At 49.4% G+C, this 26488-nt stretch overlaps 1 protein-coding gene across 2 annotated transcripts; it reads right to left on the bottom strand.

The window, feature by feature from the left end:
* Positions 1-2895: 2895 nt before the first annotated feature.
* On the bottom strand, positions 2896-23397 carry Sesn2 (sestrin 2). 2 transcript variants are annotated; one of them, XM_057783739.1, is made up of 10 exons: positions 23006-23397; positions 14845-14910; positions 11594-11791; positions 11083-11265; positions 10770-10982; positions 9105-9255; positions 8547-8665; positions 7382-7572; positions 5050-5194; positions 2896-4518 (listed from the first exon to the last, which is right to left on the bottom strand). In XM_057783739.1, exons 1-10 carry the CDS (start codon positions 23093-23095, stop codon positions 4432-4434), a joined length of 1443 nt encoding a protein of 480 aa, XP_057639722.1. In that variant the 5' UTR covers positions 23096-23397; the 3' UTR covers positions 2896-4431. The 2 variants fall into 2 exon arrangements, with proteins under 2 accessions (XP_057639722.1, XP_057639723.1); XM_057783740.1 differs by lacking the exon at positions 10770-10982.
* Positions 23398-26488: the final 3091 nt, after the last annotated feature.

Here is a 26488-nt window from a genome sequence, read left to right as displayed (position 1 = left end):
GCCTTCTATGGTGCTATAGGCTATATATAGTGCTATAGCCAGCACTCAAGTTTCAGGGGCAGAAGGATTGTGGAAAGTTTGAGGCCTGCTTGTTCAGCTACCTCAGCAGTAAAGTGCTCACAAATCTTCCATGGGAAGGCTTCTAGGAGAAGACACTTCAGTTGATAGCAGTGTTCGAATAAGTGGAAGGCAGCAGAAGTCTTAACTTAGCCACTACGTGGTTTGCCCAGTGTCTTTACTAGCTCCTGGTGTTGTGGAATAATCTTTTTGTATACTGTGAAGATGTGTTTGCCAAGGCGCTTTCTGATTGGTTTAATAAAGAGTTGAGTGGCCAATGGCTAGGCAGGAGGAGGTTAGGCGGGACTTCCGGGCAAAGAGAGCCGAGATTAATCTAGGGGAGGCGCAAGAGAGACCCCAGAGAGCTAGAGGAAACAGGACATGCAGGAGAGCTAAAAGCCATGAGCCACACATAGCATGTGGCAGCACATAGAGTAATCAAAATGGGTTAAGTTAAAAGAGCTAGTTAGAAACAAGCCTGAAGGCCGGGCGATGGTGGCGCACGCCTTTAATCCCAGCACTCGGGAGGCAGAGGCAGGTGGATCTCTGTGAATTCGAGGCCAGCCTGGTCTACAAGAGCTAGTTCCAGGACAGGCACCAAAAAGCTACGGAGAAACCCTGTCTCGAAAAACAAAAACAAAACAAAACAAAACAAAAAAACAAAAAAAAGCCTGAACTAAGGCTGGGCTTTCAGAGTTAACAAATGTCCATGTCTTTTTTTGTGAGTTGTCAGACCTAAGAAAAATCTACCTACATTCTGGTACCGAGTAGCTTGATTAAGGTCAACACCTTTAGTAAACAGGCACAACTTAGAGGATCCATCCATGTTGTTTTTTTTTTTTTTTTTCGAGACAGGGTTTCTCTGTGGCTTTGGAGCCTGTCCTCAAACTAGCTCTTGTAGACCAGGCTGGTCTCGAACTCACAGAGATCTGCCTGCCTCTGCCTCCCAAGTGCTGGGATTAAAGGCGTGCGCCACCACCGCCGGCCCAATTCTATGTTTTTTAAGTTGTGTGTTTGTGTGTACCTGGTTTATGCACACGTGTCAGGGTATTCTAAGACATCATCTCTTTTTTGACATTAAAAAAATTTTTTTTATTCTTATTTTAAGTGCATTGGTATTTTGCCTGCATATAGGTCTGTGTGATGTGTCAGATCCCCTGGGACTGCAGTTGCAGCTGAACTGCATGTGGGTGCTGGGAACTGAACCCAGGTCTTCTGACAGAGCAGCCAGTGCTCTTAACCAGTGAGCCACCTCTCCAGTCTCTTAATGAACCCAGAGCTAGGTTTGCAGTCAGCAGCCTGTGGTCCTCCTGCCTCCCCCACCTCTAGCTTCTCCCAAGGTCTAGCGTTTCATGCTGTCAAGCGGCCATCCAGACATGGACACGTGTTGAGGATTTGAGTCTTCATGCTTGAGCTTGAGCAAGTGTTCTTACTCACTGTGCCAACTCCACATTTAATTTTTGTTGAGTTTTCCATACAAGGTTTCTCTGTATAGCCCTGGCTGTCCTGGAATTCAGAGATCCACCTACCTCTGCCACCCAAGTGCTGAGACTAAAGGTATGTGCTACCATGCCCAGCCACTTTTTTTTTTTTTTTTCTGAGACAGGGTTTCTCTGTAGCTTTGGTTCCTGTCCCGGAACTCACTCTGTAGACCAGGCTGGCCTTGAACTCAGAGATCTGCCTGCCTCTGCCTCCCAAGTGCTGGGATTAAAGGTGTGTGCCACCACCGCCCAGCTACAAATAACTTTCTTTAAAGATGCATTATTCTATTTCTACTTATGTGTATGCATGCAGGACAGGATGTTAGATCCCTGGAGCAGAAGTCATGGGCAGTGTGTGGGTGCTGGGAATTGAACTCAAGTTCTCTACAGGAGCAGCCAGAGCTCTTTTTTTTTTTTTAATATTTATTCATTTATTATCTATATAATATTTTGTGTTCATGTATGTCTGCAGGCCAGAAGAGAGCAGGCCAGACGTCATTACAGATGGTTGTGAGCCACCATGTGGTTGCTGGGAATTGAATTCAGGACCTCTGGAAGAGCAGGCAATGCTCTTAACCGCTGAGCCATCTCTCCAGCCCAGCCAGAGCTCTTTTTATGCCCTGAGTCATCTGATTCTGATAGTCCTACCTCCTCATTTCTAGATAAGAAGTTGAATGTGGTGAGGGGAGAACCCTCAAGGTGGTCAAACATCCTGTGTCGCAAGGATGTCCAATAATGAGAGAAAAACAGGATGGTAGGGTGCCAAGGCCTCAGTCAGGCGAGTCCCACTGGATTCCTGCCTCCATGACCTCAAATGCAAATCTCTTCCAAGATGATTGCAATTTCAGGGAAGTGGCCTCCCACTACCCAGCTCAGGGCCACCTTAGTCAGAAAACAACACTGCCATTATTAGACCACAGTGCCAGACCTGCCAAATGGGTGGCAGGATCGGCCACTCGGGCAATGGTAGACTTTGTTTTGTGGTGCCAGGGATCAAGCCCAGGACCTTACACACACGAGGCAAACTCCACCACTGGGCCTCAGCCGCGTCCCGACTGACTTCCAATGCCAGAAATCCCCAGCCTTGCCCCCGCTGGGCACGGACACAGGCAGGGCAGAGGCCATGGGGTCAAATCCATGACTCAATCACAGCTTCTGGCTTATGCTAGGAGGTGAACTCTGACCTTCAGGAAATGGACAAACATCCCATTAACAAAGGACTACAAAACAAACCTCAGTGAACTTTTATTTCTATTACCTAGAACTGCTCACAAGGCGAGAGACTTCTGCACTTTAACACTGGATACCCTTCCCGCCCACCCAGGGGACACTGAGAGCATCATTGTGTCCCCTCTAGAATGTACCCCCATGCTGAGGCACCCTCCCCTCTTGCCCACCTTCATTGCAGGGAGGGCTTCGAAGCGTGGATGGGGATACTAGTTGTGTCCCGTGCCGGCACGGGTATGAAATGTGGCACTGGCCAGGCTCCTGCTCGGTCTGGCCCAATGGAGGTGGGAATAGCAGCAGTGTGTCCTTGACTTTCTCAGTCGCCTCTGGACTGCCTGAGAGGAGGCACCCACTGCTGGTGGAAGAGAAGGAAAGTCAGAATTCACAGCTGTTTTGCTATGTAAAGTGCCTGTCAGTCCTGCACTGCTTCTGCCAAGTAATCCATTTAAATCCAGGAGAGGGGACAGAAGGGACACGGGGGTGGGGGTGGTGTCCCTTGGAAGGCTGACTGTAGAATAAAGGTCCCCAGAGACCTTCAAGGTCTTGCAAGAAAAAAAATCAGCCTGCTGTTGAAGCTTTGGCCTGAGAGCCCAGAGGAAAGCGTCAGACCTTGAGAAACTTAAGCCAACCCCTCCGTCTGCAACTGTGAGGTCCAAGAGATGCGCAGATGTGGCCAAGAGAAAGAGGACCTTGGTATCTTACTGGGCGGGTCCTGGTCCACCTAAGAAAGGCTCAATTTTTTTAGGCAGCTGGAGGGATCAGAAGAATGGGATCCAGCGTCTGCATGTTAAGAGTCTAGAGTAGGGCTGCCTCCCTCTTAGGACTTGACTCTGGCTCTACGGAAGTCCTCCAGAGGCCAGACCTCCCCCACGAGACCCAAATATAGAGTGCATCAGCATTTTACTCCTTATTCTTCAGACAGCAGAGGGACCAACATGGGCTCCAACTCTCCAGAGAGAGTGTGTTCTTTGGATATGTTTGGCCCCTCTCCCGGGCCCTACACCAACAGGCATAGAAGAAAAGGGTATGAGGGCAAAGGAGACAGAAGAACTGAACCAATATCCAGGCAACCAAAGTACAGGCTGCCCAACAGAACAGGGTTTGGGGGAACTGGGCGCACAGACCAGCTGTGAGGCCAACTTTCACATTGATGGGTGGAAGGCAGGTGGGAGGTAATGAAATTGGAGAATGAGGAAGGAGGGAAGGCGAGCTTCCTGGAGTGTCAGTCCCTTGAGGTCTTTGCTCCTCTCCCACAGGGGCAGCCAGGGGCTTCCCAGGCCAGGAAGGCCCTAGCACTTGTGGTGCCTGGGGCCCAGCCTGCTGGCACATCGGTCTGAGCTTAACACAGTCGCCTTCATCTTTTTTGAGGAGCAGGAAAGAAAAAGGGGCATGGTCCCTTGGGCTTTCCTAGGTCGTCGTCCAGCTCCAGGCGCAGAGCTGAGACCCCAAAGTCAGTGCAACAATCCTGTCCAGTCCAGTGAGGAAAATGAAGGCATGGCTTCTTGCCTAGGGGGCTGCATGCCACGCACGCGCCCATCCCCAGCATTTGGTGGATGGACATGAAACGGAAAGGGGCCTGGATCTGTCTCCAGACACAGAAATCCTTGCGGAGAGGACAGTGCCCCAGGGTCAGCTGCTCCAGGTGCTGATCCTGAATAGGAGGGAGTCAGGTCATGTAGCGGGTGATGGCGCGGAGGGCATAGAGCAAGGCTGCTTGCATTCGGGCTTCAAGGAGCAGCAAGTTCACGTGAACCTGGAACACAGAAAGAAGGAAGCTTGCTGACTACCGTCCTGCAGCCCGTCCTCCCAGTCTACTCGCCTCACCCACGCCTCCCACCAGGATGGCCCGACCTGTGCTTGGGCTCTGTGCAATCTGGTGTGGTGACTGACCGCTGAGGAATGCCCTGTCATGACTAGCAGCGTTATCTCACGTCTGAAAGAAGAGCTGCCATTAACTGGCTCCAGTGCGGGATCAAATGTTTCCACACTAGCCTCATTGTGTCTCCCCGACTTTGAAATGCAGGCAGCGTCTCTTCTCATTATAAAGGGGAAAAGCTCAAAGATACAAGGTCACGTGCCCAAAGTCACGCTGCTCTTATGCGAGGAGATTCAAACCTACACCTGCCAAACTGCCACTGAAGACCCCGTGGGAACAGGGCCTGAGCGCCTGATTTGAAAGAAGCCTGCAATCACAGAGGACTAGAATTTAACCAAGGACAACAGGCTCCCACTGTGACTCTCTACAGGACTGGCTTGGCTGTTTCCGTGCCTGCACCGCTGTTACCTTCTCTGAGTGGCGGAAGTGCCTCCAGAAGAGGTTGTACATCCTGCGGGTTGTCTTCTCTGGGTAGCAGGCCACAGTCTTGATATAAATTTTGAGGTTCCTTTCTAGGAGCTGGTTTACCTCCCCATAATCGTAGTCATCGTATCTGAACGAAAGACCCGGACAGAATTACTCATGCTCTGCTCTCAGAGGCAGCGCGGCCCCCATCCCCACCCTACACAAGGAGGAACAGAGAGCGGCAAGAAAAGCCAGAAGGGGGAAAAAAAGGAGGGGGTGGAGGGGAGGGGGAAAAAAAGCCAGAAGGTAGGAAGCAACCAGAAGCCTGGTTCCTCTTAGTAAAACAGCTGACATCATATGTCATCGGTTACCAGGCTCATAGAGGACCACTCTAACACTGACAGAGAGCATGCTCTCCTGAGCTCCGACTATGCCAGTCACGAACCTACAAACTACATTCTCTGTCATATACAATATACCGTGTTCATCAGTTTCATTTTACTGCAATTCACAGAAGGCATTGCTCTCAACAGCAGGGAGTGATCTCACGGCTATACTATTTGTCCTATAGTAAAGGACAGGAGGGTCAGTGCGTGTTAATCCTGGAGAACGGGGCAGTTGAGGGGAAAAGGAGACAGTGCTAATTCCAGACCGGCCAAAAGAAGGCAATTAACTCGCTCAAAATCTAAAAGCAAGTTGGCAGTGAGCCTAGAAGCCACTTGTCACTCCCCAGTTCAGCTTATAGGTGTGTATGGGAAAAAGACAGGAAGGGAAAAAAACACCCAAATAATCGAATAAGGTGACCAATCACCTGGATGATTTCAGTGGGCTTTTTGTTTCCTTATTTTTTTTTTTTTTGAGATAGGGTTTCTCTGTATAGCCTTGGCTGTCCTAGAATTCACAATGTAGACCAGGCTAGCCTTGAACTCAAAGAGATCCACCTGCCTCTGCCTCCCAAGTATACCACCACCCAGCGATTCTGGTGTTTTTTTTTTTTTATCTATTTTTATTTTTAGAGTCCTATAGCCCAGCTGGTGAACTTATTATATAGCCAAGGATGGCTTCAAACACCTACCTGATCCTCCCGTCTTTGCCTTCCTAGTGCTGGGATTACAGATATGAGCAAAAATTAAAATAGAGAAAAAGAGAGAAAGAAAGAAAAGAGGAAGGAAGGAAGAGAAGAAGAAAGGAGAGGGAAAAGCCTGGAGCCAGGTGATTAGCTCACACCTGCAATCCCAGCACTGGAGACTGAACTAGCCGGACTGCTGTGAGCTCAAGGTCAACCTGAGCTACCGTGAGACCCTACTTTAAAAATGAACAAACAAATAAAGTTCTGTATATATCTTAGACAAATCATTTTATTTTGGGGATATATCTATGAGAACATGCGTGGTGAGAGCAGTCAGTGCAAACAGTATACATAAGAGTAAAATCTGCCAACAGGGGTGGCAGCCCATGCCCGTAATCAATACCTGGGAGGCCAGAGAAAACGGAGGGGGTAGGGCGGGAGTGGGGGTAGGGCGGGAGTGGGGGTAGGGGGTCCCAAATTTAAGTCAACAGAGACTCCTTCTTGGGGGTGGGGAGAGAGGAGGAGCAAGGGGAAAGAAAAAAAGTAACAACAAAAAAGAAAAACAAAAAACAAACATGCAAACAACCTAAATACTCAACAGTGAATATCACATCACTTAAAGAAAAAATTCTCCCTAAAAAAATGGTCAGTGGGCAGGCAAAATGGCTCCGTGGGTAAGGGAGCTTGCCGCCCAGACTTCTGGCCCCAGTTTCGTCCCTTGGCCCTACAGAGGGAGAGAGCTGACTCCAACAAGTTTTCTTCTGACCTCCACATGGACACTGTGCCACACATATGTATGTATACACACACGCATACAAATAAAATGTATTGCCGGGCGGTGGTGGCACATGCCTTTAATCCCAGCACTCGGGAGGCAGAGGCAGGCGGATCTCTGTGAGTTCGAGACCAGCCTGGTCTACAAGAGCTAGTTCCAGGACAGGCTCCAAAACCACAGAGAAACCCTGTCTCGAAAAACCAAAAACAACACAAAATAAAGTAAGAGCGCTTATCTAGCATGTACAAGGCCACGGGTTCCCATCCTCTGTGTTACAGGACAGAAAGCCCCGTTGTCTCTGGGAGAGAGCTTAGCGTTTTGTTTACAACCTTTGAACAATGAGCATTCCTATCAGCTTTAACCCTGCACAGACATAAACCTGGCTTGAAAAATTATTATAGGCAAGAAGAAAAGAAAAATTAAAAATGACGGTGTGCGCCAGAAAGACTTGTGGCGTGTACGTGACCTGGACCTCGGGGACACTTGCTCACCTGATGCCAAAGACACAGTGGATGTAGTTCCAGATGGCCCTGCGGAGCATGGAGGTGTCGACGCCGCTGTGCATGGCGATGGTGTTGTAGGTGAGGCTGTAGGCTACCTGAAACTTCTCATCCAGCAGCTGTCCGCCCTCGGGGTAGAGCCGCTGGATCAGGGAGTAGCCATGGTCTTCCCAGGTATAATCCTGAGGAATGAGGGAGGAGGTCAGTGAGCAAGATGTGGGAGGCCCAAGGCTGGCCGGAGATCTGTCCTCTGGACCTCTGGAGTTCACACCTTAGCTTTGTATAACGCACCCTCCCTGAACCACAAATCTGATATGGTGCGATGTTCCAGGATGACTTTTCCCCTGAATTGGGATTTTTTTTTTTTTTCGTTCTTTTTCCAGACAGGGTTTCCTCTGTAGCTTTGGAGCCTGTCCTGGAACTAGCTCTTGTAGACCAGGCTGGCCTTGAACTCACAGAGATCAGCCTGCCTCTGCCTCTTGAGTGCTGGGATTAAAGGCATGCGCCACCACTGCCCAGCGGGATCTTTTTTTTTTTATTAATTTATTTATTATATATACAATGTTCTGTCTGCAGGCCAGAAGAGGGAACCAGATCAACCTACAGATGGTTGTGAGCCACCATATGGATGCTGGGAATTGAACTCAGGACCTCTGGAAGAATAGCCAGTGCTCTTAACCTCCGAGTCATCTCTCCAGTCCCATGAATTGGATCTTTCAGGTCTTCATTGCCCCCTTACAGATTTTTTTTGTTTTTCGAGACAGGGTTTCTCTGTAGCTTTGGAGTCTGTCCTGGAACTAGCTCTTGTAGACCAGGTTGGCCTTGAACTCACAGAGATCTGCCTGCCTCTGCCTCCCAAGTGCTGGGGTTAAAGACGTGCACCACCACTGCCCAGTGCACTTAAGGATTTTTTGTTTTGTTTTGTTGTTTCTCTGTCCTGGAATTGTTCTGTATAACACACTGGCCTCGAACCTACAGAGATTGACCTGCCTCTGTCTCCCAAGGACTAGGACTGAAGGCGTGTGCTACCACAGCTCAGTGCCCTCATGGTTTTTTTTTTTTTTAATCCAACTTGAGAACCACTGGAAGCCCTTGTCCTTGCTTATATGCAACTCTAAAGCAAGGCACTGAACAACATCAATGTGGGGAGCCTCACCTGGGCACGGAAGGTAGGGGGGGCCTGAGTCCCTCGACGAGTGAAGTCTTTATATCCAAAAGTGGGGTCTTCCACAAAGCATACAATGTCTGGGTGTGGAGAGGGCTCCAGGATATCCGCTGAGGGCCAAATCAGAAAGAGGTGTCAGTGAGGCTGAGCCTAGAGCACAGCAGGCTCGGTATTATCAGAGAGGCCAGGGGAGGTACAGGAGGGGACCACAGAGAGCCTCCCCCACAATAAGTGGGAAGACTTTAGCTAGAGTCACTCCTGGGGAGGAGGAGACTCCTGTCCAAGAACGCAGGAGGCAAGGCCCCTATAACAGTGATAGTGGTAGTTCTGTAGGATACTTAAACCTGGGAAAGGCTCGGCTAAGCTTGGTCCCATCTACCTGACGTAAGCCCCAAAGGGCTAAGAGACCAGGATTCAAAGGTGAGTGTGAACACAAGGCCCTTGCTCAGAACCTCTTGGAAGCAGAACGCATGGTGCATGGAGGTGACTGCTCCCATCAGAAGGGTAAAGAGAGAGGCAGCGCCAGCACTGGCATCGGTCATCCTGTACCTGAGGGGGTTACCAGCAGACTTTCTGACTTCTCCAGCTCAAAACGGTTCTCCATCTCCTCCTGGGAAGCGCCCTCATCGCGCAGCAGGCTCTCCTGCAGCTGCCTCATGCGTTCCATGAGAGCTTCTACGTCACGGGCAGCTTCAAAACCCTGTGGGGAGACCCAGGAGACACATCTAGTCCCCTTCCTGGTACTCTGGAAAGCTTCACTAGGAATTTCCACATCCCAGGCCTTCCTGGGTGATAAGAAAGAACGAGAGCATTTCTGAGCCAGCCATCACACCGGGCAGTTTATATGACCTCCCACTCGGACATTTCTAAGGCCATATGTAGAAGAGACAAGTGTCTTCCTTCACTTGTAATTGACAAGGTTTCTTTCTTTTTTTTTTTAAATATTTATTTATTTATTACGTATACAATATTCTGTGTGTATGCCTGAAGGCCAGAAGAGGGCACAGACCCCATTACAGATGGTTGTGAGCCACCATGTGGTTGCTGGGAATTGAACTCAGGACCTTTGGAAGAGCAGGCAATGCTCCCAACCTCTGAGCCATCTCTCCAGCCCCCTTGACAAGGTTTCTAGGTTTTGTTTGTTTTGAGACAGGATAGTCACAATGTAGCTCTAACTGTCCTGGAGCTTTGGATGTAGACCAGAGGCCTTGAACTCCCAGAGATCCACCTGCCTCTGCCTTCTGAATGCTAGGATTATGGCAGTTTCTGTTGATTGGTGGGTTTTGGGTTTTGTTTTGTTCTTAAATTTGTTTTTATGTGCATTTGTGCTTTGCCTGCATGCATATCCGTGTGAGGGTGCCAGATGCATTGGAACTAGAGTTATAGACAGTTGTGAACTGCCATGTGGATACTGGGAATTGAACCTGGATCTTCTGGAAGAACAGCCAGTGCTCTTAACCACTGACCCATGTCTCCAGCCCCTATTATATGGTTTTTGGTGCTGTTGCTGACTGAACTCAAGACCTCATACAGACTAGGCAAACAGCCACCACTGAGCTATACTGAAGCCCAAATTTTGTACAGTCAACCGGAAAAAAAATGTCAGATATAGTGGCTCACTTCTCTAATCCCAGCACAGCAAGCAGATGGGGATGTGAGGGATCACCATGAGTTTGAAGCTAGCCTGAACCGAGTAAGGCCCTGCCGCAAAATAGCAAAACAAAGTCAAAGACATCAACAAACAACAACACAAATCAGCTAGCACGATGACGTGCACCCGTAGTCTCAGTCTCAGTACTCCTTGGCTCCACAGAAAGTTCGAGGCCATTCCAGGCTTAACACAGCACAACAAACAAACAGAAAACCCAGCTGACAGTGAGTCTAAGAGGCTGTGAGTTTTAAAGCCAAGCAATTTTGCTGTAGCCCCTCTCTGTGAAGAGATGGAGAAGCAATGGTTTCTTTTTTCTTTTCTTTTCTTTTTTTTTTTTTTTGGTTTTTCGAGACAGGGTTTCTCTGTGGTTTTGGAGCCTGTCCTGGAACTAGCTCTTGTAGACCAGGCTGGTCTCGAACTCACAGAGATCCGCCTGCCTCTGCCTCCCAAGTGCTGGGATTAAAGGCGTGCGCCACCACCGCCTGGCGAAGCAGTGGTTTCTATTCCCAGAGCAGAGGCCGTACCATCTTTCTCCCACACCGAGACCCAGGAACCTGACTTACCCCAGAGTTGTCCAGTGGGTCCCCACTTGGGGGGCTGCCTTGCTCACTGGGGGGCGAGGGTGCCTGTGAGGCAGGGCTGCCCTCTGCGTCTCCTTCAGGAAGTATTCCACAGCCAAACACGAAGGAGGCCAGAGAGTGGCAGTGGGTTAGCAGGACCAGAGCTTGGATGAGTTCAGCCAGGGACCAGCTGTGCTCTCCAGTCTTCAGTAAGGCCTGGAAGGGAGGGAGAGCTAACTCACTTAGTGACTGTCCCTGGGCTATGCCCTAGTCCAGCCCCTAGGCTTCCTCGGGGTCCCAACTCTGCCTAGCACACCTGGATATGCTCCTTGGTGATGAGCCATGGCCGGTGTGCCAGCAACTTGTTGATCTCGCTGAGTTTGCGTAGCTTTTCGGGGGCCCGGTGGAGGCCCAGAAGCCACTCAGGGTCACCGCCAGTCTGCAGGAACTCAGTCATGTGGGAGCCGATCAGGTAAGAACACTGGTGGCGGGCAGCAGCCTGTGAAGGGAATCGATAAGCCTGAGCTACAGTCCTTTCTGCCCCTTTGTCGAAAGATCCCCTTGAGATCTAAGAGACAGAGAAATCTATGTTCTAACCAGATCTGCCACCAGCTTGCTGGTGACCTGACCCCTTTGTACCTCAGTTTCCCCATCTTCAAAGCACACTCTTAAAGATGCCCCTCTTCAAAACCTAAAATTCCACGGACATCATCAGGTAAAGCTAGGCACTTCCTCGTCACCTAAAAAAATCAACTCGGGAGAGTCCCAGCAAATGAACCCACCATTTGACCACCCCTGCTGCAAGCACCAGGCCCAGACACACTTACCATGATGGCAATGTAGTGACGCCAAGAGCTGGCTAGGGGCCCATCTGTATGCAGCAGCAGATAGTGCAGGCGCCAAAAACTGCTAAGGTAGTCAGGGTGGAGACCCATCACCACTGCCAGGTTGTCCACCCGTCCTGAAGACATCAGGGCCTCGAGTCCCAGGTGCTGCTCGAGGCTCTCGGCTCCTTCCCGAAGGATCTGCTAGGCAAAGGGGAAAGCATGGGTTTCCGTCTGTCCCATACAGACCAACCACTTCTTTAATAGAGTTGTATTATATAGATATAAAAGGAGGAGACTGAGCACTGCCATCGTGTCCCAAAGAGGAAACTGATTAAGCGAAGACTTATTAGGCACCCAATAGAACTTACACATGTCTTTTGCTGCCCAAATACTTCATATGTATCAACTAACTCAATCTTTTTTTTTTTTTTTTTTTGGTTTTTCGAGACAGGGTTTCTCTGTGGTTTTGGAGCCTGTCCTGGAACTAGCTCTTGTAGACCAGGCTGGCTGGTCTCGAACTCACAGCGATCCGCCTGCCTCTGCCTCCCGAGTGCTGGGATTAAAGGCATGCGCCACCACCGCCCGGCCCCTCACTCAATCTTTTAAAACAGCTATTAAACTAGAGTTTCATTTCCTCTATTTTTCTTTTGTAATAATTTTTTTTTCAATGCTGAGGATCAAACCCTAGGGCATCATTCATGCTAGGCAAATATTCTACCACTAAACTATGTCCCCAGACCTTCTTCCCTATTTTAAATATTTCAAGACGGGGTTTCTCTGTGTAGCCCTTGCTATCCTATAACTCGCTCTGTAGACCAGGCTGTCCTGGAACTCAGAGATCCACCTGCCTCTGCTTCCGGAGTGCTGGGATTTAAGGCGTGCGCTACCCCCTTTCTTACAGATGAAGATTTGCGGAGAAATTAAGAAGAATGGTTGCTGGAGACTGGCTCAGTGGTAAACTAAATATTTATCATGCATGAGGCCCTGGTTCGATCCCTGGCAATAATAATAAAAAAAAAAAGTGAGTGTGTGGTTTCTCCTGTCTTCATAGGATTTCTCTTCTAATACAGCAGATGCAGACAGCCATGGAGGGTAGCGGGAAGGGCAGAACAGTTCACAGGTCCCAACTGTCTTTTCATGTAGAGCTGTTTAACCTCATGGGACTTTTTTCTTTTTTTAAATTCAGGGTCTCATGTAGCCCAGGCTGGCCTCAAACTTCTAATCCTCCTGCCTCTGCTCCAAGTGGTGGGGCTATAGGCATACACCACCATGATCAGTTTATACAGAGCTAAGGCTCGAACCCAGGGCTTTGTGGATGCCGGGCAAGCGCTCTAGCACCCACGCTGAACTACAGAACAGCCCCTCTTCCTCTTTTTCTTCCTTCTCTTAGTTATTCATTGTGGGGCTGAGCACCAAACCCTGGGCCTTGTGCATAGTAAGCAAGTGTTCTACCACTGAGCTACATCCCCAGGCCTGACTGACTCGTTCCTCTAACAGATAGCCATCCAATTATGAATCTCCTTGAGTGTCTGAACTTGTCCTGCGAGGTGAGTGCTATTATTTTCCTCCATTAATAGATGAAGAGACCAGATGTGCTTGAAGCCACAGATCTGATAAATGACAGAAACAGGATTCTAATCTAGATGAACTCCAAGACCTGTTTTTTTCCTTTTTTTTTTTTTAAATAAAAAAAGTCATTCATAAGTGAAAAGAAAAATCAACTACAACAACAACATGTGAGTTGAAATGCTGGGGTATAGATGCAAATATCACTGGGTGGTTGTTCCCTCACTAAAGACGGGGAAAGAGAACTCAGATCTTTTTTAGCAGGCCACAAACCATTTGGCCTACAAGTGAGACAGCACAAGTTCAAGGCCAGTCTAATCTACGCGGTGAGTTCTAGGCAGTCCTGGCTTAGACTAAAGCCATCTCAAAACCAGAAAGAGGAAACGGGAAGCTCCATCCCTGTACAACAGATTCCCTGTGTGTGTATATTCTGAAGGCATTCCCATGTCACCCATGCACTAGAACGCAGCTCCAGGACGGCAAGGTTTGTCTTATTCTCTATCCCTGTTGAATGAGTGGGGGCTAGGGATGTAGCTCAGTAGTGGGTGGGACGCTGGCCTAGAATGCGTGTCAATCAAACCAACTAGATTTGATTCTTAGCACAGAGAAAAGGAAATAGCTAACCATGAGCCGGACGTGGTGGTCCACGTCTGTAATCCCAGCATGAGGAGGCTAAGGGAGCAAGACCTCTCAGTGAGTGAGGCCAGCCAGGACACAGAGCTAAGACCTTGTCACAACATCAGCACAGCAGCTAGGCCAAGGGTGAACCGATTCTGCAGGTGAAAGATGTTCTTTTTTTTTGAAAGATGTTCTTTTTTTTTTTTTTTTTTTTTTTGGTTTTTCGAGACAGGGTTTCTCTGTGGTTTTGGAGCCTGTCCTGGAACTAGCTCTTGTAGACCAGGCTGGTCTCGAACTCACAGAGATCCGCCTGCCTCTGCCTCCCGAGTGCTGGGATTAAAGGCGTGCGCCACCACCGCCTGGCTGAAAGATGTTCTTGTAAAGTAAACAAGAGCAAGCTGGCACCATGACCTTGGTTCTGTGGCTGTGAGACCAGAGTGGGCTTGCTTTCCCTTCCCCACCTGCACATTCCCCCATGCTCTTTTTGAGATGGTTGAATTTCTCCTTATTTCTGATGGATCTAAGCTATGGAGCCCAGGCTGGTTTCAAATCTACAGCAATCCTCCTGCCTCTGCTTTCCCAAGTACTAGGATTACAAGCATAAATGTTAAGTGAACCCAATGCTTCGGACACCTGAAACAATAAACAGAAGGTAATTTTAAAGTTTTTTTTTTTTTGCTATATAGATACTTCTATAAGTGACCATGGCTCAGAAGAGACGTGGCTCTATCTCTTGTCTTATTACATCGAAATAAGCACTAGTTTGGGAATGTCAAGTTTGGTGTGTCACTATAATTCCATCTCCCCGCCCCCCTCCAGACAGAGTTTCTCTGTGTAGCTTTGGAACCTGTCTTGGAACTTACTGTTACCAGGATGGCCTTGAACTCACAGAGATCTGCCTGCCTCTGCCTCCTGAGTGTCACCATCACCCGGCTTTCAAGAGTTTTTTTTTTTTTTTTTTTAAATTAAGTAAGTCAGGAGTGGGAAAATAAAAGATCCCGATCTACCCGTGTTCCACGGCCTTTCCTCTGAGGGACCAAAGACGCCAGTCCCCAGTCCAGACTCACCTCCTCCACGGGAATGAAGGCGCTGGGTCCTCGAGGACCTCGCCGAGCCCGGCCTTCCTGATGATCCTGTGCAAAAACACATGACGGTTACTTGGCAGGCGGAGGTTAGCTGGCAGACTGTTAGTCCCTTAGCATCCTTCTCTACCCTGGGATGCTGCATTTCTAAACTACCTTCTTGGTACACCCTCCATGGAGGAGCCACATTCAGACCCACTTGTCGGGTAGCAAATGGATAAGAAAGCAGCTCACTAAGAGGGCACAGCAAGGCCGACCTGCTCAGGCACTCAGCAAGGACCTAGAAAACCCAGCATGGTTGAGTGGCAGGGGCCAGAGGAAGGAAACAGACAACTGTCATGTTGCCTATCACCAAAGACATGGCTCAGTGGGTAAGGGGGCTTGCCACCAAGTGTGAAGACCTACTACATTCAATCTCTGGGCACCCACAAATTAGAAAGAGACCTGACTCCTACAAATTGTCCTCTGGTCTCACACACACACACACACACACACACACACACACACACACAAACACACACACGCATGCTGTAATTTATGCATGCACACACACACTTTTTTTTTTTTTTTTTTTTTTTTTGGCTTTTCGAGTCAGGGTTTCTCTGTGTAACAGTCATGGAACTGTCATGGAACTCGCTTTGTAGACCAGGCTGGTCTCGAACTCACTGCTTCCCAAGTACTGGGATTAAAGACGTGTGTCACCACTGCCCGGCTTCAAAAAGGCCACAAATGGTGGCACAGCCTTCAATCCCAGCATCGAGGAGGCAAAGCCAGGAGGATCTCTGTGAGTTTAAGGTCAATCTGGTCTATAGAGTCAATTCCAGGCTAGTGAGGGTTACCAATCAGACAGTGTCTGGGACTCAGGGGAAGACCCCTTTAAAATAAGAACCCTTTATATTCCAAAGCCAGTTACCACCCTACACGCCTAGGAAGAAGCTTCAATTCCTCTCAAATAATCGTTTTTATTTTTTGTTTTCTCTTTTCTTCAATGCTAAGGATGAACCTAGGCACGACGCTTGGCATGGGGGGCACATTCTACACTGGGCTGCGTTGGTCACAGCCCTCTGCAAACGGTCATTTGTTTACCCTTCTCGCCATATCTAGGCTATCACGGCTCGGAGCCTCACCAACTGTCCATGCCTGCACTACTTACTCTGCCCGATGCCAGCCCTCCACTACCCAGTATTCATCCGATACCTGGTAATCAGATTAACTTCTGAAGTATGAATCTGTTCCAGTCCCTTAAAACCCCAACCTCCCCTTACCAAAGACTTCCAGATAAACAGGAGGTCTCCCCTTTGGGGCTCAGTAGCCTTCCCAGGTCTACTGTCAGGTCTACAGTCTGTGACCACACGGTTCCCAGCGTTTCTGCCTCCGCAAACACAGTCTGCTAAGGGCCTCTTTTAAACAGCTCCGCTCCCACATGGAGCAGGGCAACGTCATTCATTCTGCTCTGTGAATGAAAACAGAAAGCAGTGGGGGGAATCCAAGTGGGAGGTGCAGGCTGGTGGCAGCTATTCTGACTTGAGCTTATTTGAGCCAGAGCCATGTATTCAATGAAGCTGCTTCTCCTGCTCCTAGATCCGAGGACTGGGAGAACATTCTACTTATTCACTTAGTTTCTGAATGACGGCGTGGGGCTCTCCATACCAACTGATGATAATAATTGGTCCAAATAATAGTTCTGCCTTCACTACAGAGGGATTGTCCCCCAGCCCTTTCTTCTGGTAAGATCCAGGCCTAGTCCTGGTACCTCAGATGTTCAGGGACTCAAAACTGTACTCCAGCCTTATATTTTTGAAGTGACCAAAAGTCCCCTAGGGTCGACGACATAACAAAAGAAAGAAAGAAGGAGTCCAGAGGCCTAGGTGTGCAGACTGGCGGGGCTGCTAAACAGCTGTGTGGTCTAGGAGAGTTACTTAGGCTCTCTGGAGTCTGAATTCTGAGGAGAGAAGGGCATGTCTCACTAGCCTCCACGCAGGCCTTCAACCCGCACTTGTCAGAGGTAGCAGCAGGCTGGGCTGGTCTGAGGACAAGCAGAAACACCACCATCCCCAAGCACTCCCTTCCAGCTCCCCTCCTCCCTCACTTGAGAAAGTGCCCAACAGCTCTGTCTGGGAGATAAGAGCTGCTGACTCCGCTGACTGGGCCTCCCTCACTCCAGAGGACCTGAGGGCAGTTGGCCAAACACCTGTAATACCAGCCGTGGGGAGGCCACCCTGGGCTACAGAGTGAGGTGATGCCCTCAAACAAACAAGACCACTGGGGTGTATGTGAAATATGCAGACACTAAAATTCTAAGCTGAAAAAATGAAAATGAAAAGGAGAAAAGAGAAACCACAGCAGCACAGGCAGAGAAATAAGGGCGGGGAAGGGATAGGGAACTGCCTTGGGATCACCAGAGCCTCAAGTCTGAGCCAAGAGCCAGCATGGGAAGGAAACGATATATCCCTGGGTCCGGGTCCTAAGCGATGGTTCTACACCTATCGGTATTTCACAGCGAAAGCTTCGGAGGTGGGGACCACTGCTCCTCGGGAGAGTGCAGCCACGGAGGGAGTGGAAAGTAGAACTCAAGTAGCCACGCACTCTCTGCACAAGGCCCTGAGTTCAAGGCTTAACACAAAGAATAAATAAGTAAAGTAGAAATAGATAGCTCCACCCACCAGTCAGCTATGTGAGCCTCAGTTTCCTTCCGGAATAACGAGATTCTCACTGGATCATCATAAGGATTGTTTGTTTGTTTGTTTGTTTCGAGACAGGGTTTCTCCGTAACTGTGGAGCCTGTCCTGGAACTAAATCTTGTAGACCAGGCTGGCCTCGAGCCACCTGCCTCTGCCTCCTGTGTGCTGGGATCAAAGGCTTAATCAAAAGAATTTAATGGGACTAAGCGACACAGATTTACACCTCAGCACCTCCACCAGGGAGAGCACTTAAAGTCCCCTGTCATTAACTTCATTGTTATTTCAAACAAGAGCTTCCCTGCCCGGAGTCCATTAGAATCCCTTTGTGAAGCTTTTTTCCTCTGACAGAAACCAAAGTCCCACCTCCAGCAATCCATAGGGAAGGGGGTGGGGGACACGCTGCTGGTATCATTTACTAATCAAATCACTCTTTCAGGTACAGAGCACAGCACTGAGAGCTTCCCAGGTAAAATCAGAACGATGTGGTTCACCTGCCAATTTTTTGATGACTGGATTGCAAGCAGTGTAAAATACAACAGCGCAAAGACCAAGTCCCAGGCGATGTTCACATCACTTCAGTTCCCAGAGAAAAAGCAAACAAATGGTGACCAGGATGCAACCGGCTGTGAGTAATGGCACGGTGGGAGCGTGTGCGGTGCTTTAACAGGACAGGGAAAACTACTGGGGCGCGGGTGACCTTGGAGGTCGGTTAGAAGGCAGCAGAGCTGGTGAAGATGGAAGAGATACCGAGGAGACACCCGCAAGTCTTGAATGCAAGACAGGGTTAGGAATCCAGGGCTCCAGTATCCAGAAAGTTCCATTGACCTTGACATCAGGGCAAGTCCAGGGGAAGCTGGAGGAGCAGGCTCCCACAGCCAAGAGGTGACACCACCCAATCAGCCATGGCTCCATTCCCTGGGACAGACAGGCAACAGCTATCTTGAGTAATAGCTGCAGTAGGTATTCCCTGGCTCCACTGGCATAGGCACCGACTAAAGCTTTACAGATGAGAGGTGCAAGCCACTTCTGGTCACTCAGCTTGGGAGGAAGTGCGGGAGGTGAACGTGGGTGAACACAGACCAGGTTCCCGGCGGTATGGGAGCCATTTCCCATTCTTGATAACCAAGGTTTATGAACCAGCACCCAGAGTTTGCCAAGAATGCTAAGTTCCTCATCTGCACCTGGTTTTAGGAATTCACTACCCCCACCCTCAACACCTACCGAGGGGACTCTTGCCTTGAGGGCACAAAGGGTCTGGTTTCCTGTTGTTACTCCTGTTTCTAGTACACCAGTCCAGTAGAACTTTTGGGGCTGGAGGGTCGGCTTAGTGGTTAAGACTATTTGCTACTCTAACAGAGGACCCAAGTTTGGTTCCCAGCACCCACACTGGGTGGTTCCAGCCCCAGATGATCCAACTTTCCCTTCTGGTCTCTGTGGGCACTTGCACACATGTGTACATATCCACACATATATATATATATTTTTAAAAAAGAAAGTAACTTTTTTTTTTTTTTTTTTGGTTTTTTGATACTGGCTTTCTCTGTAGCTTTGGAGCCTGTCCTGGAACTAGTTCTGTAGACCAGGCTGGTCTTGAACCCACAAAGATCTACCTGTCTCTGCCTCCTGAGGGCTGTGATTAAAGGTATGCATCACCACCACCTGGCTTTGGTTAATTTTTCGAGATGATATGTAGCCTGGTCTGAATTGAAACTTTCAAACCCCTGCTTCTACACCACACCAGTTCTAAATTTTGTTTCATTGTTTTGGGTCAAGGCCTCACTTTGTAGCACATGAGGGCAGGCGTGGAACACATTCTGCAGCTTTGAACTCGGGGCAAAACTCCTAATTTAGCCTCCTAAATGCTGGGATTACAGATGTGTGCCATCCAACCTGGTGTTACTAGCACTAGATTTTGTCAGATGTGCCTAGGGGCTGCCTGCCACATTGACGAGCCCAGGTTCAGTACACCCGATGAAGTCATGATTCCAATCCAGCTTTAAAGACAAAAACAGGGGCCGGGCGGTGGTGGCGCACACCTTTAATCCTAGCACTTGGGAGGCAGAGGCAGGCGGATCGCTGTGAGTTCTTGTAGCCTGGTCTACAAGAGCTAGGTCCAGGACAGGCTCCAAAGCTACGGAGAAACCCTGTCTCGAACCCCCCCTCCAAAAAAAACACCCCAAAAAAACAAAAAACAGGGAAACCGGGGGTGGGGGTAGGAGTGGAGGTGTGGCTGTTGCTACCATTGGCTTTTTCTCCATTTCCAATTGAAGGGATCCTGTGGAGGCAGGAACAATGAAGTCAGACCACTCTCTGGGAGGGCTCACTAGGGGGTCTTTAGGCCTTTGGTAAAAGGGACTACCTGCTTCAGAGAAAGGGCCAAGCTCCTAATTCAAAGGCTTGCTAGACAGTAATTTGTGTTAAACTCGAGAGCTCCCACCCTATTTACAAATGATCCATATGAGTTTGAAGGCTATGGGGCTTATTTTGCATAGGAGAGTCAATTAAATGTCTAAAAATTAAGCCCCAACTACCAAGTGTCTAATGCACAGTTTGAACCCCAAAATGCCTGGCATCTTCTACAAGGCCCTTTCCACTCTACCATAACAGTTTCTGGAAATGGCGATTTAATCCAGCCGCATTGGCCCCTCTGAGTAGCCCAATCTCTGTTCTTGCTCTCTGGAGTCTGCCAGCCCCAGGACTCAGTTAGAGACACTTGCTAAGACACTCTGCCAGCTGGGACTGCCCACTATATGTCAGCTGAACTCAGACAGGAGCCTGGTTTACACCTGAGCTGAAAGACAGAAAAGCAGGCTCAGCAGAGCAGCAGACAGCATGGGCTGGGCCCTGGCTTCAAGGGCTTTACATGTTTGATCTCAACCATCCTGAGACAAACAAAACTTATCCCCTCTTTAGAGAAAATGGACCGAAGCTCAGAGTGGTCCCCTTCCGGGTCCAGCACAATTCATATGGAGCTTCGGAGCCTCAACAGTGCCATTTAAACACTTAGTTGCAAAGAACCAAGAGGCCTGCAGGGTCTCCCTGGTCCAGGAGAGGGAGGCAGAAAGGCCTACCTTAGATGGAGCTAACTCACAAAGGAGAAGGGACAAAGTGGTGCACAGACGGACTCATCAGGCGAGGGGAAAAAAAAGCTTTTTCTGAGGAAGTGACGTTTGAGGAAGTTACTCTAGAATCCAACACGGTTTTGAAAACATACCACCCAAGGCAAGGGTCGGAGCCTCGAACTCTCGGGAGACAAGCGCATCTGAAGGCCTGGACGTTCCAGAGGGTCTGAAACAGTTGAAGTACTTGCTAACCATCCAGCCCTTCCCTGAATCTGGAGCACTGCAGTCTGGAAGATGGGCAGCCTATCACCAGATCAGGATTCTACTGATAGCAGACATCTGTAAGGACATCTTCTCTCTTTCCTTTTATATTTTTTTAGGTTTTTTTTTTTTTTTTGAGACAGAGTTTCTCTGTGTAGCCCTGGATGTCCTGGAACTAGCTCTTGTAGACCAGGCTGGCCTTGAACTCAGAGACCCACCTGCCTCTGCCTCCAGAGTGTGTACCACAACTGACCAGCAGGTCATTTTTTCATGAAGGAAAAGAAGTAGAAATGTTGTAAGCATTGTCAGCTTTCTCTAATACTGTAAAGTGACCTTCTTAAATTCAGTGAACGTCAGGTTGGGGGACACTGTAATCCCAACACTCAGGAGGCTGAAGTGGGGAGAGGGTCATGAAGTCAAGGCCAGATAGACTGCAGAGTGAGATCCTGTCTGAAAATGGGGAGATTGGGAGAGGCTTTCTCTAAGGCACCCCATCTCCCTGAGGAACTGACCACCTGAGATCTTCTTTCCTGCCTGCACCGTGGGGAGAGATACTTGCGGGCTCTCCCCACTCAGGCAGCAGAGAACAGACTCAGGAAGTCCCTTGAGAGGCACTGGGGGTGGGGAGGGGATGTCTGCTAAGCCAGTCTGACAGAAGCTAGCATTTTTAATGCAATAACATGTTCTCTGCAATAAATATGTTTCAGGCACACAGCTCAAGCTTTTGCTTGTATTTTAAATTAATTTGTTCAACAATCTCGTGGAGATACCATCAAATCTCTATGCAAGAGACTGCAATCAAAGAGCTCACCTCACTTGGCCAAGATAACCCAGCAAGAAAGTGGAGGGTGGGACGAGAATCTAGCACTCACCAGTGCAAGGTTGCTCTCAGGGACAACATTGTTCACAAAGCAGACAAACAAGAGTGACCAGAAAAGAATAGGCAGAAGCGAGGGTCATTTCTTCACCCAGATTCCTAAATATTCAAAGAAAACACCGGCCACTGGATGGAGAAGCCCCAGAAATGACATTCCTCAGACATGGGGTGAAATATTCTTAGAGTTACACAGACGCCTTAGTACTAGCCCTCTACCCATTCCCAGCCCCATCAATACACCAGCTCTGGCAGTGTATCGTCCACACTCCACTAGGCTCAGAAATATCTTCGGCAGTGCCAACCATTCTCCAAAATCCTAGACATAACACAGGCCAAAGGCTAAGGATCAAGTGAAAAGCAGCCTCTCTCAGGCCTTCTTGGGCCTCAGTTTTCTCATTCTGTAAAATGGGGCAACAGTACGGTTTGTATTTGCTGCTTTTGTCAGACAAAACCTGTACCCTGCATACAGTAGGCGCTCCAAAAATAATAGAAGGCGTTCATTGTCGAGGCTGCTGGGAGGAAAAGGGGCTTTGTAACAGCATTATACCTCGACTCCCTGCGAAGGCCCTCTACTTTCTGAGGAGACAGCAAAACAAACTTTGAGAACCCCAGAACATTTTAATAGGGAGCATCCTGAGACTTCGGGAGTCGGGACCAAGGGTTATTCGCTGTCTCCCCCAGCTCTGGCCGCTACCGCGGAGGATCAGGCAGCCATCCAAACCCCTAAAGCACTCCGGCCAATTTCCAGATCGGGGGTGCAGGCGGGGACTGGGGAAGGGGATTGATCTTCCTTGGCCAGTTCCAGACGGCTCACTCCTTTGGTTTCACGATAGGTGCAGAAACCGATCCTAGAAAGAGCTCCCGGCCGCCTGCCCCCACCTAGAGGAAGGGAATCTGCGGAAGGGGGCGGGGAGGAGGAGTGGTCGGGTCTCTCCGGCCGGGATTTGCCTGGACTTGAAGACGCTCGCTCCACCAGAGCATAAACCCAGAGAGCCACGAGGAGGCGTCCCCTCTCATTGGCCAGGAGTCCGAGGAGGGCTCCGCAGCCCCCTCCCCCCGCAGGGTGTGTAAGAAGGGGGTGGGGGGGAGGTGAGTGAGGGCGAGGGGAGGGGAGGTAAGAGACCGGAGGCTGCAGTTGATGCAACCCTAGTCCTAGCTTACGTGCTACCAGACCCTAAACCCGGTGGGCGCTCCAGACTTAGCTCGGGACAGCCCGAGCCTCGGCAGTGGCCGGAGAAGAGCGGTGCCGCCGGGCTGCTGCTTACCTCTTGGGTCCCGGGGCCCGCGACGCCGCCCCTGGCGAACGGCAGGTAGCCCTTGATCTCCGTCCGGCACTCGGTGTCCGCAACGATCATGGTGTGCGCCAGGACCCAGCCGCGGTTCGTCCGCGCCTGGGGCACCCAAGGGGGTCTGGGGCGGTCGCTCGCCGGAGGCCGGGGCTAGGGGTCGCCAGGGAAGCTCGAGAACCCTGGGGTGTCTCTCGGGATGCGGAGAACCGGCGCTACCACGCTGGACACTTCTTCCAGCCCGGCTTGGGGAACTGCGGCCGGCCTCGGAGGCCTGGGGTTGGCCGCGGCGCAGGGCTTTTCACGGCCCGGAGTGCCTCGGAAGTCCGCAGTGGCCAGCGCTGCTCGCGAAGCCGGCGCTCCTCAGCATCCCCACCGCGGAACTGCCAGCCAGCGCTCGCCGGGCTCTGTCAGCCCGCTGCGGTCCCTGGAGGAGGGCGGGGACAAAAAAGCCCCACGGATCAGCCAATCAGAGGCCTGTTTCCCGGGAAGGCGGGGTCGACACCTCCCTCCGGAGCCATCCATCTCTCCAATCAGCATCGAGAAGCACCTGGGAACTCTGGGAGCTGTAGTTGGCCTCGAACAGATGCTGCAAACTTTTGCAAGAAGGTTTAGTCAGACCTCTGGCAATACCAGATGAGAGTGACAGCCCAGAGAGTCATTTGGGCTCTGTGATGAAACGGGACTTCTCTGGGCTGGGCCAGACAGCCAGGTGTGAAATCCCTTCCGAGTAAGTTCTTCAGCTTTCCAGTTCCTGGAGGGACTGGTTAGGGCTACAGAGAAGCCCTAACCACATCCAGTTGCTCTAATTATAGATCAAATACCACATATTTGAAGGCCAACAGCCACCACCCTGTCCCCTCCGGTCTTCAGAGAGCTGCACCTTTAGAAAGCACTAAGCCAAGGAAATCACCTACCTTATATTTGCGGCGTCTCTGGAAAAACCCTCCTTGAAAAAAAAAATACCCTTGGCAATCTTAAATTTAATCTCAATCCTTATTGCTATAGTTTCCCTCTTCTACTCTGTCTAGGTGCCTTCATTCCCGTCTTCCACCCTCCAGGTGCTCCTGGAAACTCGGTAACTTAGGTGTTTGTCTGGGTCTATTCTCACTTCTCCCTCTGGCCACTCCTGTCTGACTCTGCTTTTTCCTTCCACTCCCTAAGCGTGGGTGCTCCCCCAGTTTCTGTTTTTATCCCTCTTTTTTCTAGACATTCACCCTCCTCACTTCTGCTACTCACCTCTCCTTTTGCGGGGAGATTGGTTCTTCCAGCCTCCCCCCCTCCCCAGCACTGTAAGCTTGCTTCACTCATTCACATCCAGTGATCTCATCCTTCACTGTTTCTTCAGGCCTCTCTCTCTTTTTTTTTTTTTTTTTTTTTTTTTTTTTGGTTTTTCGAGACAGGGTTTCTCTGTGGTTTTTGGAGTCTGTCCTGGAACTAGCTTTTGTAGACCAGGCTGGTCTCGGACTCACAGAGATCCGTTCAGGCCTCTCTTTTTGTTTCAACTTAAGTTCTCTTTCTTCTAGTCAAGGAGTCCTGGACAGGGCCAGAGCTGACTAGTCCTTTCAGATCCCCTCTGAAATAGTCTGAATTTAGGTTTATGGTACCAGAAACGATCTGATCTGACTAGGTCTAATGCCTGTCTAGCTACTGTGGAGAAGGCAGTTTGCCCACCCCCTTCTGAGCTCCCCAGGCACTTGGGCTGCGTCCTTCTCTCTGCATTTTAATACTTCTCACCCTTGTATTATCATTTCCATGTATTTGTCTTGTTTGAAAATTTTAATTATAAACTTGTAGAGGTCAGGGTCCATATTTTGACATCTTTTCCTCCTCCGTGCGCCACCTGGCATGATATCTTTCTAGTAATAGACCCTTGGTCACTGAATGACCCTTTGGGTTAAATTCTCTTCTAAACAACTCTACATCAGATTTCATTGTAAAAATATATACTCTGGGGCTGGAGATGGGTCCTAGTGTTACAGGATTCAGTTAGGACCCTATTCTCATTACCATCAGACACACAAACAAAAATAACTGTAATGTTAATGGCCAGATTAAAAACAAATCCATTGGTATTTCATCAGCTGTCAAATAAAGCTAAACCTTTAGGCTGGGCCTCAAGGCCTGCCAAGATGTGTTTCAATCTACTTCTTCAGTCTTATCGGTCACATCCATGATCACTACTGTCTGCAAGCTCTGCCCGTTGAAATCATAAGGAGAATTCACTGCTTTCATCCTGTTTGTGGCCTAAACGAAGCCTTCAAGATGCTACTTCCTCCAGAAGCCTTCTTCAGCCCTGTTTGCCAAACTCACTGAACTTTGTTGCTGTGTTCACAAGCCTTACCTCTTCCTTCCAGATAATGGGCCACACTGCCAGCCACTCACACAAAGTGAGGCCACTTCAGGTTAGAAAGGTGAACTGATCGTCCAGGTCACGCAACATCTTCTTTTGACTGCGTTAAGCTGGGAAAAACCTCATTTATAAGCCAGTAACCCTGTCTGTCTCCGTACCTCTCATCGAACTGGCATGTGTATTTAATACTTTTTTTTCTGTGCTGGAGATCAAGCCAGGGTCTCCTATATGCCAGGAAGTGCTTCGCTGAGCTCCATCTCATCCCCTGGCCAGTACATATTTTTGAATGAATATGAATGGTTGTCTTAATAAGAATAATCCTTTAACAAAGATGGGCATAGTGGTACATTCCTGTAATCAGGAGGCAGAGATGGAAGATCACCAAAGGAAACCTAAGCTACCTAAGGGAATCTGCCTAAAAAGAAAAGGTGATTGACTTTCTGATCTTCAGAGATGTGACTACAGGCTGCACGTACAAGGACAATGATTCTGTGGAGGAAAATCAAATCAGAAGACACTAGTAGTCTAAAGCAGATGGGGTTTTTTGTGACCCAGCTTTCAAAGAATGAAAGCAGAGGGGACTGCTGGGCGGTGGTGGCGCACGCCTTTCATCCCAGCACTCGGGAGGCAGAGGCAGGCGGATAGCTGTGAGTTCGAGACCAGCCAGCCTGGTCTACAAGAGCTAGTTCCAGGACAGGAACCAAAAGCTACGGAGAAACCCTGTCTCGAAAAATAAAAAAAAAAAAAAAAAAAAAAAAAAAAAAAAAAAAAAAAAAAAAAAAAGAAAGAAAGCAGAGGGGACGTAGACTCTGAAAAGTATTGGGCTGTACCAGTGAGAGTCCAGGACACACCCATGATCCCATGATAACTCTCACGGCAACTTCCCTAAGTAGGCTTTATGTCCCCATTTGGCAGATGACAAAACCGAAGCTCTCAAGAGGTGTGCTGGCTGAGGTCAGGTGGCTTAGTAATCGGCAGAGTGTTCAAAGGCAGGGGATGACTCCATAGCAGAAACTACCACACCGGCGATGAGAGAAGGATGTGCGTATGTCTAAGAGGCAGGCTGGCACTTGTCATTGACGCCTAAAGCAGATATATTAATGAGGAGT

The sequence above is a fragment of the Chionomys nivalis genome, chromosome 11, assembly GCF_950005125.1.
Source record: "Chionomys nivalis chromosome 11, mChiNiv1.1, whole genome shotgun sequence".
Lineage (NCBI taxonomy): Eukaryota > Metazoa > Chordata > Mammalia > Rodentia > Cricetidae > Chionomys > Chionomys nivalis.
The sequence above is the reverse complement of the archived record's forward strand: the minus strand, read 5'-3'. Positions and strand labels throughout refer to the sequence as shown.